This window comes from Prosopis cineraria, unplaced genomic scaffold, assembly GCF_029017545.1.
Source record: "Prosopis cineraria cultivar Desert tree isolate PC_DT_omini unplaced genomic scaffold, ASM2901754v1 PC10, whole genome shotgun sequence".
NCBI lineage: Eukaryota > Viridiplantae > Streptophyta > Magnoliopsida > Fabales > Fabaceae > Prosopis > Prosopis cineraria.
The window spans coordinates 32,547,148-32,561,548 of record NW_026555341.1 but is presented as its reverse complement, the minus strand read 5'-3'; the positions used below and the strand labels follow the sequence as shown (position 1 = coordinate 32,561,548).

Below are 14,401 nucleotides of genomic sequence, written 5' to 3'. Positions count from 1 at the left end.
ATCTGGATCTTTTGAATTTGTGCCGTTTGATTTGTAGTGTCTCATTTTTTAAACTCTTAAATAGGGACCAATGGTGGTATGGATTCTGTTAAAAAGCACCGGTACGGTGAATTATAATTGTAAAATTATTTTTATAAATTACTCCACCTTATAATTATAAACAATTGTAAAAACATAATCGTAAAATTGTAACAACATAATTATATATGAGCAATTCAATTATACTAATTTTATAATAATTTTAAATAATGGTTAAATAAATAAATTTTTTTCTCTGATATAATTTTTAAACAATAGTAAATTCTCTTTCATTTTATTATTGACGATCCATTCCATTTTATTCTAACTCTCAAATATATACGAACAACATCTAGGAACAGAACAAAATACTTTTTCAACCGATACACATTGTTTGAGTGAAACATTTTATTCATCATAGGATTTCTTAAATCACTTTGCTACTTCTCTAGTTTTCTAGTTCAAACTATTTACACTAAAACTCTAAGGAAATTTCAACTCTTTGATGTGAGTCAATGGAACACATTAAATTTTTTTTTTTATGAAGAAATGCACTCCTAATTAAAACGAGATTACATCAACAATATATAACTTATTGAACCACTCTCGTCATCTATCACCTCTTGTAATAAAGATGGGAAATGATTAAAGATGTAAAAGCTCACATATAGTCTATGAGACATTTTAACAAGGTGATTAGCATAGGTATTATATCATCTACTAACATAATGCATGAGTACGCTTTAATCCTTGTGAAGCAAAAAACGAACATCCTCTGTTACATCACCAAAGAGGTGTAATGGTTGACATTCTTTAATAATTAAATTAATAGCCTCAATGCAATCGCAACATATATCAACTGCACATAGGCTAGCATTCGAGCAAAGTAGTAGTACATGAATGATAGCCATTAACTCCACTATCATTTGTAAGCTTACAGTTGTGTCTTTTGATTCAGTTTTTTTGATGGTCCTAGATAATTCCACCACATCCACTGCTACTGAACTCATTATAAATTTGACAATGAAGAACAAGAGATAACTTAAAAAAAAAAAAAAAAACCCCCACTTCTCTTTGTCTTTTCTATCTTGACATTGTATCCAACATGTGAATGGATTTATCTTTATCTATAAGAAGGTTATCACTTCTGCAATTTTTAAATACACAACAGTTAGATGGAATCAAACTCTAATTCATACAAACCACTAATTCAAACTCTTCATACATTTCAATCTCTCTTAGAAAATCGCATAGCAGTATAAGGATAGAATGACAAGTGGATCACCAAATTGCCTGCTAAAAAGCCAACCCATCTTATCAACAAAACTTGTTATAAATGAGTCTCTCTTTATATATGTGTGTGTAGTTATTGTCAAGTTAAAATAAATAATCAAACCAAACTAATCAACAAACACTTTAGAAATCAAATACATATAATATTATAATTATAATGATAATTACTACTAGTTTACTCCCAAGTGCACTTGACATGATTTGAGTGTCTAAAATCACAAGTTAACACAATGCTTCCATCCATTCTCTTCAACACAAAGCTTTCCACCAACACATAGAATCCAAAATTCCTCCACATTCCCTCAAACTTTTCCACTCTTCCAAATCTCACTTGTTTCCTCTCATTATTCTTTCCCTCCCAATCAGCTCTCTCTTCCTCCCATCTCATTCTCTCTATGATGGCCATGCTCGGCCCTAGCTTTCTCTCTCCTCTCTCCAGACTCCTAAACCACATCACACCCTCTTCTCCAACTTTTTCTTCCTCCCAAACAGCTTCTCCACCATCTCCCCGCCCTGCAACTTCAGTTTTCACCACAACATCCACAAGCACTTCATTACTATTCCCACTGTTTTCCTCAGAGAAAACTCTGTCCCACCTCCTTTCAAGTGTCATTTCATAGAACACTGACCTCTTCATTTGTTCCTTTAGACTCACTCCTTCTTCCTTCACGAATATGAAAGGCTGTACCATTTTCCAACGACCACTGGCTTGGAGTGATCCGGTGGCAATTGGGCTCTCAAGGTGGGGTTGATGCCGAGAACTTCACCCAATTGGTAATGGCGTGGTGTCTTGGTGGACAGATTCCAACCTTTTCTCCCCCTTGGAGCAAACCCATCTGAGACAATAGACTTGGCTTGAAATCCCCCCCTCTTTTTCACATATCTCAAATTGTTGATATTCATCCGACGGATTTAGAGGTCTTGATTTGACGTCGTTGATGCAAGTGCAACACAAACATGTTCCCACGTCGTCTTCCTTTGAAGACGTGCTTGCTTCGCTGCACAGGAGTGATAGACCAATAAGCCAGGTTCATGGAATAAAGGGAAAAACTGAGCACCATATGATTTGAGAAACAGGGGAAAAACTTTATCCAATAATATCAGATATTTGTGTAACATGAGAAAAAAAAGAAGTCAAGCATACCCTTGACGCTTCCCTTCCCTTCGAATGACCTAGTAGCGATTAGAAGACAAAGGCTGATTAAGAAGAGGAATGTAACATAACTGGATCGCGATCCATGTCGATGTCTTCTCCATCACTCCGTATATAAACAACACCTAAGTTTCTGTTCTGTGGAAATGGCAGGTGTCCGATGCCTTTCTTGCATAAACCAAAACATCCATAATTCTTAGCTTCTCCGTCTTGAAGGACTAGGTAGCTTGAATTTGGTCCCTCTGGTTGATGCAAAAGAGCTTCAGGATCCCTTTTGTATAAAGATCGAGGTCTTGTTACGTACATTTTCTCTCTGTCTCTCTCTGATCTCTCTCTCCTTCCCTTGTTTGTGGATGCTTGCGTTCTGTGATTGATTTAGATTGTTGGGGTTGTGTGCTTGATGGTATTATTAATGATTCTGTGTGTGATTTGTTACAAATCTGTCAGCTAGAGCCCGCAGGTTTCTTGTCCAAACGGTTCATAATTATAGAAGAACCTGCGTGGAAGTTTCACTTGTTTGTCTTTTGGCAAATAAAAGTCAACAGGATGAGATTGAATAATGAATGAAGAATCACCACGTTGTACTTGATTGGTTAAAGGTCAAAGATACGTGTAATGGAAGCATTATCGCAATGATTACATTTGAATACTCTTCCTAGCTATAATATAAATAATTATTAATTAACTTAAATTATTAAAAATATTCATATCTTTTCATCAATATATTTAAATAAAATATTTAAATTACCATCATCAATTACATTAGTTTCATTAAAACAAGTATAAATGTTAAAAAGACATAAAATTTATGTAATAATTACATTAGTTTTTTAAAAAATGACATATTCCCTCCTTTTAAAAATATAAAAATATAAAGCATTTTTTAAAAAGTTGAATGTTAAAAAATATAAGACATTTTTATTTTTTCAAGGTGTAATCATTATCTTTTTTCAAAAGTGCCCCTATTGATGGTGAATTTATATTTATTATAGGATAGTTAATAGGGATAAATATAAAAAAAATAAGATTAGTTTGAAAGTAGGTAAGAACTTTATTAGAGATAAAATTTGATTAAAAATGTCTTATATTTTTTAATGAAGGGAGCATATTGTAGTCTAAATGAAGTACTTGACAAATCAAATACTTTTTGTTTTAATAATATAAATATGATAAGAAGCTAGCTAATGAATTGGAGAAATTCTTGAAAGGATCAATTTAAGAATACTACTTTGTGCGTATTATAAGGAATTTTTTTAAAATATTATGTTACAAATAGAAGGTATTTTGGAACCTTTTAAGATTTAAAAGGCCCTTAATTAGAGGATGTAATTAATAATTTTTTTTAATTAAGACACCCTATTAAATAAATATAAATATGAAAAGAATTTGTAATTTTAAAGATAATTAATTAACTTTATTGGGAGGTATAATTTGATTAAAAATGTCTTACTTCCTCTGTTCCAAATTATAAGATATTTTTAGAAAAGATTCGGCGTCTCAAAATATAAGATACTTTAATAAAAATAAAGTTTTATTAATGATAGTTTTTAATATTACCCTTCCTATATATTTTATTTCTTCAATATTTCATTAATGATAGTTTTTTAATATTATCCCTTTCATATATTCTCTTTCTTCAATATTCTTTTATCAATGAAGTATTAAACGAAGGATATTTTTATCTTAAAAAAATAAAGTTGTAAAATATATTTAATGAGTTTTATTGATATGTAAAATTTTGTTTAAAAGTATTTTATAATTTATGATGGAAAAAGTATAATATTAAAAAGGATAAAGCATATGATGTGAATAATCATTAAACCTTTTGTTTTTTTTTGTTTTAAAAATATTCCAGCTACTTATTATAATCGCAAACAGTGTAGGTCGTGTGTTAAATTTTGTGCAAAACATGAGTTCTCATTTTAGTTTTATTTTAATTTAATGTTAACCAGCATTTTGAGAATCAGTTTGGTGGATTAACCAATAGGAAATATTTAATATTTTAAATCATAAATCATTAAATAAACAACTAACCTACCAGCAACATCTCATAATAAAACGAAGTACCTTTTGAACTTACACACATCAAATTGACTGAGACATTGTATTTATCATTGGATTTATTAAATCTGTTTGCCACTTCTCCATCAAACTCCAAGGAAATTTCAAATCTTTGATATCAATGAATGGAACTCATTATAAATTTGATGATTTAAAAAAAAACAGAGATAACTTTGAAAAGAAAAAACTGCTTCTCTGTGACTTTCTTTCTCGACGCATTTTATATATCCACACGTGATTGACACACACACACCAATAAAAATTGGTCCAATTAATAGAGCCGGTAATTCAGATGGATCGAGCTTATTTGGATTGGGTTCAATTCGGGTCGGGCTTATTTGGATCGAGCTTAGAGAATCTTACTCTTTCTAAAAAGCCCATATAGTCAAGCCCGGCCCTAACACCTTCGGGTTTCGGGCTTATTCGGGCCGGCCTGAATACCCAAAACTTTTTTAAAAATATTTTTTTATTTTTTAATCAATTTTAATTTTTAAATAATTTTATTAAGCAGGAAATATTTTTTAACTTAAAAGGAATAAAAAATAATAGCTTATTAACTTTGTAGTTAAATACTTAAGTAGCTTTATTACTATTTATTGTATTATGTGCAATTTATTCATAAATGTTTCCTTTACTTATAAATTGATGTCTTATTTATTTAAATATTTCTCTTATCATGGTTATATAAAAATATTTATATATTTTAATTGAATTATATTATTTTAATTATGATTAAGTTAATCTCAATTCAATTATGGTTAGACTACTAATTTAAAATTATTGTCCTAATTAGTTCAAAAATTTTAACAACTATTAGATAAATTATACTTTTTATTTTTAAGAATATGAGAAAATAGCCATAATTATATTATACAAAACAAAATTATTTAATTATGGATAAAGTACTATTTTTAAAATTTTTTCTTTAACCTTTTTATATTGTTTAAGTCCTATATACAAAGAATATTTACTTCAGTTCATTATTAATTTTTAACTAAGTCTGATGTGATTGATAATCAAATAATTATCTAAAAATATTAGTTTATTTATTATGTTTGTTTAGTAGTAGAGCTGGAATTTGTACATGCCCAAATTTTATTTTTAAAATTATTTTTAATTTAAAAATAATTATTTTATTTTATAAAAATATAAAATATAATTTTTTGGATAATTGTATATGACTCAATTTTTCAAAAAAAAAAAGATTGAGTCTTAAAGTATAAAAATTAATATTAAAATATATTTTAATTATTATTTTGAGATATTTCATTTGATTAAAATTATAAAAATTGAAAAATATAATAATTTTTTTTTTAAAATAACTATAATAATACACTCAAATATATGGTATTTTAAAATAAAATGATATAAAACTTAAAACTAATTAATATTTATTATATTATATATTTTTTTAAAAAATATTTTTTTCTATTCGGGTATTCGGGCCAAGCCCTGAACTCATCATGCTTGGCCTGAATTTCTTAGGCCTATTCGGGCCGCCCGAATAGGTCTGAAAAATAAAAAATTATTATTTTATTCGGGCTCGAGCCTAAATTTTTCGGGTCGGTTCGGGTTGACCCCGTTAGGCTTGACCTAAATTACCAGCTCTACCAATTAGTTTAGACACAGTGCGTAAGCCACAAGTTAGGTCATGATGAGTTTAAATTTCATTATTGATTTGAAAATTGTTAGAAGATTATTTGTAAATATCTCTCTAAGTACTAATAATTTAACTCCTAAGATATACCTTGATGCTAGCGAGTTCCTAAATATAGCTTTATTTATCCATGAGAAGGTTATCTCTCCTGCGATTTATTAATACAAGATGGAATCAAACTATATTTCATACAAACCACTCTTCATATATTCATAGCCTCTCTGAGCAAACCAATTTGGAGCATAAGAATATATATATATATATATATATATATATAGAGAGAGAGAGAGAGAGAGAGAGAGAGAGAGAGAGAGAGAATCACAGATAGTGGATTATAATACCATCTATCTCATCAGCATAACTGGTCAATATAAACAAGTCTAAATGGTCGTTGTCTTGTTCACTTGTTGCGTCAAGCTACAATAAATAATAAAACCAAACTAGTCAACAAATGCATCATTAATATGTTTTTACTGCAATGGCGTCTCCATCTAGTATAAATTATATGGGGAGCGGTAAAAGTGTAACAACCTAATTTAACTAACCAGAAAAAAGAAAAAAAAACCTAATCAAACGTCATGGTAGTAAAAAAATATTTACACTAATAAAAATAATTATTATTGTATAAAATTTTAAAGCCAATTCTCAAATTTATTTTTAAAAAGATTATCATAAAGGAAAAGAGTTAATTTATATTTTAGGAAACTATTATATTTCTAAAAATTCATCTAGTAAATAGATATTTAAAAAGCTAGCCTTACTAGAAATGATAAAGCTATTTAAAAAAGCTATCAAAGTTACAAAAGTTGCCCTTACTATTTAAAGCCATAACTCATACTCTACCATGATAGAAAATAGTCTACTGTGGTAGATAAAAAAATTTAAAAATAAATATTTCATTCGATAAAAGTTTAGGCTTACTAAAGCTGGCAAATGTCAGATCCTATCATAAATATTTAAATATTTATTTAATAAATGTCTTGACCCAACAAGAGGTGTCACTATGCCATATTTCTCGTTCAGTAACTTGGACAGGTAAGTATTGAGGAACGAGGCTTTAAAAGAGGCCAACTACTGTGCGCATAGTGGAGGCAAACCACATGGTCATTAATTCATTTATACATCAACTCTTCATCAACCATTCCCCAATGCATACTTCACATATACAACATTTATATCACATACAAACATGCTTGAAAAGAAATAAAAATATCTCATTTAACTAACTCAATTTACAAGCATACTTGAAAAAAATAAACTATTCTTCAATAATATACAATTTTCATAAAATAAATATTATTAATCTGCATTGACAAGCATGCTTGAAAAGAAATACTAGCAATAATATTTATCCAAGCTACAAGCATGCTTGACAGCATTCAACATAAATCCACAATTAAATTTATAATTATTCACATTCATCATTGTTGTGCCTGAATTGTGACTTTCCCAATGACAAAAGGTCGATAAATGTGTGAAAATAGGCATTGACACCAAACTTTTTAGAAAGCTTGGAAAACTGTATAATAGAAGAGGATGGTTTGCGAAAAAGGTTTGAAAATTGATTGTGTGTGAGGAAGGTGTTAAGTATCTCAAGACACCTGTTCATAAGAATGGTTACCCTAAGTTGATTGCGCAAAATTAATTGGCCTTTAAATACTATCTTGATTACCTTTTAATCACATGCAAAAATGAAGGTTAAAAAATGAAAACAAATTATTTATTTATATAAGAGGACTTGACTTAGGATCAAAGCCTAAGACCTATGTATCCTGTGATGGGGATCAAAATTCATATAGTTTGAAATAATATTATTTAAGTTTTTTAAATTCTTTTAATTGATTTCTTTTATGAAAAGATTGATATTTTAGGTTATGTTATTATGTTTATTTTTTAAATAACAATTTGTTGCAATGAAGTACCTTTGGGTAAGAGAAAAATAACTAATATTGGAACCTGCGATAATTTAGTATCACTTACAGTTTGTCGGTTGACATATTAGGTGCACATGATAATTTAGTATCACTAATGGCAAATCTTAAAGAAATAAAAGGAATTTTCAAGAATTATTTTCTAGAAAATAGTTTAATAAGGTAATTTTGATAGACATTTTTAGAGATCCATGGTGATTTAATATCACTCATGCCATAACCTAAAATATGCTAAAAAATTTATTATTTTCAAGAGAGTTTCCTTTATTTGATGATTGTGATGATTTAGTATCATTCACGATGCATCAAAATATCTATGGTGATTTAGTACCACTCATAAAAATTAATAAAATTGCAATCATAAACTAATTTAAAAATCATGCTCTGCTTCTTTTATTGTTGACAATACAATGAAGTAGGAACATATCTAAGAAAAAGCAATTATATTCCCATCTTATTAATCTACATCACGTAAATGCACATGTATTCTCATCAAGATATATTATAATTAATGGCCATCAAAGGATAAAAGCAAAGCAATCTCAATGTCAATCAATGAGAGTCTAACACAAAGATAGATTCAAAAGTAATAGAGTTCAAGCATGTGGCCGGCCACTTTTAGGTTTTTATTTTAAAATGATCACAACAAAGAAACAAATCATACACAAGATTTAAGACCTATGTCAGCTCCAACGCAATGAATTCATATGCTACACGTACTTTACAGCCTTACTTGCATTCAAGCATAATCACTTCTTATTGAAAGAAGGAAAAAGTGGTAGCTAATCATTGGAGATTGATGCACATAAATATGTATTGAATTTTGCAAGAGTACGGTTCGTAATTAGTAAGTGAAAAATCAATATCAATCCCACAAAGAATTAAGTTAATTGGTAACTAGATAATAAAGTTCCTGTTTTCATTTAAGTTGAGCAAGGCATGAATTGGATTTGATTTTTTTCGCAAAATAAGGATTGAGGTTAGAAACATGCACTAAAATTAAAATTCCAACAACCACAAATAATCAAGACAATTTAGGGTGGCTAATCCCTTCTTTAATTTATAGAGCATGTAATTACCTAAATAAATTCACTTAATATTAATTTATTAATCTAGAGTATTAATAGAAATAATTATCTTTTGATTAATTACACCCCTCTTTTGAATTAATTTGCTATTTCTAACACAATTACCCAAGAGGCAAAATGGCACAAATTCACTCTAATGTGATTATATGGGTCCAATAGGTATATTCCTATCCTAATGGTGAATTAGAATAAATTCTAATCACACATTACTCAATCTAATGGTTAAATTTAGATTTTTCTCTTCTAAGGTAAAACCTAAACTCCCAAATTCATACTCAATGATAGCCAAGCATTAAGTAGACAAATAAGCATACGATTAAGTAAACAAAACTAATATTAAACTTAAATAAATGGTTCAAACCTACTCTGATCCAAGAATCAGTTCATAGCTACCCTAGATTAAGAGAAAATCAGCCACACATGACTTTCATGACAACAAAATCAATAATATATATAGAAAAGTAAAGAGAAGAAGGAGAAGAAAAGCTTAATTGAATCAATTTTGAGCAAAATCCTTGATTTTTCACCAAACCCAATCTTCTCCAACCCTTCTTTAGATCTTTTCCCACTTCCTGGATGTTCTGTAGCTGCTGGAGGTGAAGAATGCACAAAATGAGATGCCCAAGCCCTAAAAGTTCATTAATAATCAAAACTATGCGTTTTACTAAAATCGTGCTTCGCTGTAGTGAAATGCATTTTCGCTGCAGCGAACATGACCTGTTCAGATTTTTTTTTATATTTAATTTCTTTGACTCAGGCTCTAAACTTTTCTTCTTTGGGCCCCTGAATTGAGCCTCCCTGCATGTATAAAACTTAGAATTAATGCTAGAATTGGTTCACTAACTTCTAACACATTTTCAAGCCCATTTTCACACACATTCATCTACTTAATCATATTTTTGCTAACAAAATTCAAATAAATGACTTTTAATTACATTAAAAACACCAATAAGTTTAATAAAATATTGAAATTTATCAGAGATCAAATGTTCACTGATGGGACAAATGAACAAGAATTAATGTGTATGATAACAACATACATAGGGACTATTATGTGCTTTGCTTCACTGTTTAACCTCAATTTTTTTTCTTGCACTCTTTTCATCTCCCTTCCAATTTTTTCTCTCAATTTATCCCATCCCCTAATCTTCTTTGCTATTCTTTTTATAGGCACTAACTGGGATTTTTTTTTTTCTGTTAATGACAGAATCAAGCATATTAAGGCAAGTTCTATTTTGAATTTTCTTCATTATTTCAAATTTTCATCAAAGACATTTAATTTGATAGAAACAAAATTGAGGGGAATTGGGAGTCAATTAAAAAAGTTTTCTTTTAAAGTTATTAAGGTATTGTTTTATTTTTTATTTTTATATAAAACCCTATTTTTCCTTTTTCACTTTATTTGTTTAACTTAATTTTGTTGGGCTTTTCATTTATTTCTAATTTACATTTAAAAGCCTAGAAAAAATATGATGTTCATAGTTATCCCTCTTTATGTGTTTCACAAGTGAGGGTAATGACTGTATTTTTTTGATACTCTTACCTAATAAGAAAGTAAAGATAAAAACACATATTTTATATGGTCAAACATCCAACTGCCATGAATAAAAGATGTGAACCCTTAATGCTATCATAAGAATTAAAAGAGGTTCGGACACAAATGTACTGTCCATGCCCCTCGGTGGAAGATAGGAGAATGAAAGAAGATTGAGAAAAAAATATGCCTATCATGATGCAGGACTTAGGTGCCATTAGTAACAATAGGCGAAAGTGATGTGCCTATTTTTATAGGGCTTTAGTGGAGGTAATGCATCTGATGAGACAAAGCATTTAAAAGAATAATGTGAATGATTATAGGAAAAAAAGATGCCAGCTGTTACTGGGCTTTAAGAAGAATGGTGCCAATGGTTGTTGAACTTTGAAAAGAATGGTGCCAGCTGTTACTGGGCTTTAAGACAAATGGTGCTAATAGTTTGTTGGACTTTGAAAAAAATGGTGCCAGTTGGTATTGAGCTTTCAAAGAGGTACTAGCCATTACTAGACTTTGAGGTGCTTGCCATTGTAGGGCTTTGAAAGGGGTGCCAGTCATTACTAGGCTTTAAAAGAGGTGCTAGCCATTACGGGGCTTAAGAGTGTTTGCCATTACAGAGCTTTGAAGGGGGAGTCAATTGTTACCAGGCTTTGAGGTGCCTGTCGTTACAAGAATTTCAAAGGAGTGCCAGTTGTTACTGGGCTTTGTAGTGCTTACTATTACCGAGCTTTGAAAAGAGTGTCAACTATTACTAGAATTCAAAAAGGGTGCCAGCCATTACATGACTTTAAAAAGGGTGCTAGTCATTATTAGACTTTAGGGTGCCTACTGCTATACTGCTTTCAAAAGGGTACCAGTCATTATTAAGCTTTACGGTGCCTGCCTTTATAAGGTTTTGAAGGGGGTATTGGCCGTAATTTGACTTTGGAGTGCCTGTCGTTATAGGGCTTTGAAAGAACTGCCAATCGTTACTAGGCTTCGAAAAGGTTCCAGTCATTATAGGATTTTAAAAGGGGTGCTAGCCGTTACAAGGCTTCTAAGTGCTTACATTATAGGGCTTTGAATGGGGTGCTAGTCATTATTGAGCCTTGAAAAAGGTGCCAATTGTTATTGGGCTTTGAGGTTCCATTGTTATAGAGCTTTAAAAGAGATGCCAACCATTAATGGGCTTCAGCGTTCGTTACAAGGCTTTGAAAAAGATACTAGCCATTACTGGGTGCTTGTCGTTGCAAGACTTTGAAAGGGGTGCCAACCATTACTGGACTTTAAGGTATTTGCCATTACAAGGCTTTAAAAAGGGTTCTAGTCATTACTGGGCTTCGGGGTATCAGTTGTTACAGTGATTTGAAGGGATTGCCATCCATTACTAGGCTTCTAGGTGCCTATTGTTATAGAGTTTTGAAAGGGGTGTCAGCCATTTCTAGGCTTTAGGGTGCCTGCCATTATAAGGTTTTAGAAGAGGTACCAGTCGTTATTGGGTTTTGGGGTGCCTGTCATTGTAAGGCTTTGAAAGGGTTAAGTAGCTAGTCAAAATTAGGCCACCGTTATAGGGCTTTGAAAGAGGTGTCAACCATTATTAGGCTCCAGGGTACCCGTTGTTACAGGGCTTTAAAAGGAGTGCCAGTCGTTATTAAGCTTCAGGGTGCTTGTCATTGCATGGCTTAGAAAGAGGTGACAGCTTTTACTGGATTTTAGGGTGCCTGTCATTGTAAGGCTTTAAAAGGGCTTGACTAGCTAGTCAAAATAAGCCCTAAAGATAAATGTAAAGTAATCACATTGGATGTGATATAACTAATACAAATCTTTAATTTAGAGGCTTAAATTTTATGTTTGCCCCATGTGCTTTTTTAGTGCAATGAATAACACAATTATTTTTGAAGCCTCTCCTTGTTTTTTATTTGTTGGAAAACCATGTTCAAATTAACCCTTAGGCCAATAGCTTACTTTTAGCTGGTACAAGGTTTAGCCACAAATGCAAGATGACCCTTTTAATGAGAAGTTGTTGGATATACAAGGTATGTTCTTTAAAAATGCTTGATTTGAGAGCGAGAGATGTGTTTCTATATCAAGTAGAGCTTGATATATGAGAGTAGTTTGTGAAATATAGAATTTTCTCAACCACTTACGATTGGGAAAACCTTCTTCCAGATTGGCTACTCCCGACATCATAAAGGTCCTTCTTCTCCAACATTGACAACAAAACCTTCTTCTCCAACATTGGTTTCAAAAACTAACATGAACATAACAAGTTAGCGATTAGGAAGCTAGCGCATCTAGAATCAATCGCCAAAGACCCCAAAAACTTCACTTAGCATCGACAATTTTCGAAACCACCATGGTGGAAAAAAATGATAAGCAGAACCCAGATCTTATAATAAGCAATCATATTAAAATTACAAACTAAATACGATTGAGAAACTCTTATTACAAGGAATACTTTCACCCAAAAAAAAAATAACTGAAATTACTACGAGACTTCTTGGCTTTATGCATGCATACCGTTGTTACCCTGTCTTTTGCGCTTTAGCTTACCTCAAAACGTTACGTCGCTGCCTCTGCAATCAGAATCACGCTCAATCGCCATCCCCTGCTTTACTCATATTTTCCATCCATGCAACTTCATTGTTCACAGCGCCTTCATCCTTGTTTTCCTAAAGGGCAATTTCATCACTTTCTACACATATCTATTACCCGCGAAAGACCTGGTCCTTAATATGATTCCAAGTCCTTTTACACATGAATGAGAACTTTTGAGCAATTTAAATAAAAAAAATTTTAAAAAAATTTATGCATGCTTTTAAGCCCACCTTGAGCCTTGTCAATGAGAACCAAGCTTAAAAAATATGATTAATTTAAAATGTATGGGGCTATGGGCTTGTGCGCTTAGAAACCAGAATTATAAAAGTTAGACTAGCCTTTATTAATAATTCTACTTATTGACTTATTATGTCGAGCAAAAATAAAGAAATCAAACCAAAATGGGCAACAACTACATCATCAATACTCCTTTAGGAAAAAATAACTTGCAAGTTTGTCTTCAATTTTGAATGAGGTCATTATGGCATATTTTATTTTGTATTTTATTTTTAATCAAGTTATTATAGTTTGATCAATTAAATATATTAATTCCTAAGAGTAAAAATAGTTGATTTTTCTTTTTAAAAAGTAAAATTTAAAACTTTTATATTTTTACTAAAATATAATATAATTTTAGAATTAATTACATATTATTTTTTATCAGTATATTAAAATGTAAAAACGGACCAATGTTCAGCAAATCTTTTAGGAAACAAGCGGTCTTTGATTCATCTATTTTCACCGCAACCACTCTCCTTTTCAAAACTAACCAACCAATCGTCGCTAGAGCTTTGACTGCTACTGCGCACTTTGTTGTCAGTGATAGTAGCCAGGCATCCTCCGGCGTTAGGGTTGGGTTGGTTCTTAAAATATTAAATAAAAAAAAATATTTTGAGAATTATATATAATAACTTAATCATTTATAAATAAAATATTTGGGATTTAAAATTAATTTATGTATTTTATGAGACTATTAAATAATTAGAATCTTTGCGAGGACTTGATATATGCACTGATTTTCCTCAGTCCCCATTGTTAAATCCATGTGTGATCTGATCTGATCCATCTCTGTCAAGTAGCCATGCAGGTTTC

At 30.8% G+C, this 14,401-nt stretch overlaps 1 protein-coding gene across 1 annotated transcript; it reads right to left on the bottom strand.

The window, feature by feature from the left end:
- Positions 1-1,395: 1,395 nt before the first annotated feature.
- Positions 1,396-2,879, bottom strand: LOC129321288 (uncharacterized). The gene is made up of 2 exons (XM_054967007.1): positions 2,456-2,879; positions 1,396-2,309 (listed from the first exon to the last, which is right to left on the bottom strand). The coding sequence occupies exon 2, from the start codon at positions 2,000-2,002 to the stop codon at positions 1,487-1,489; it is 516 nt and encodes a 171-aa protein (XP_054822982.1). The 5' UTR covers positions 2,003-2,309; positions 2,456-2,879; the 3' UTR covers positions 1,396-1,486.
- Positions 2,880-14,401: the final 11,522 nt, after the last annotated feature.

What these genes read in the sequence shown, in the direction of transcription:
- LOC129321288 (XM_054967007.1), bottom strand. Translation starts at nt 2,002, where the DNA reads ATGGTACAGCCTTTCATATTCGTGAAGGAAGAAGGAGTGAGTCTAAAG.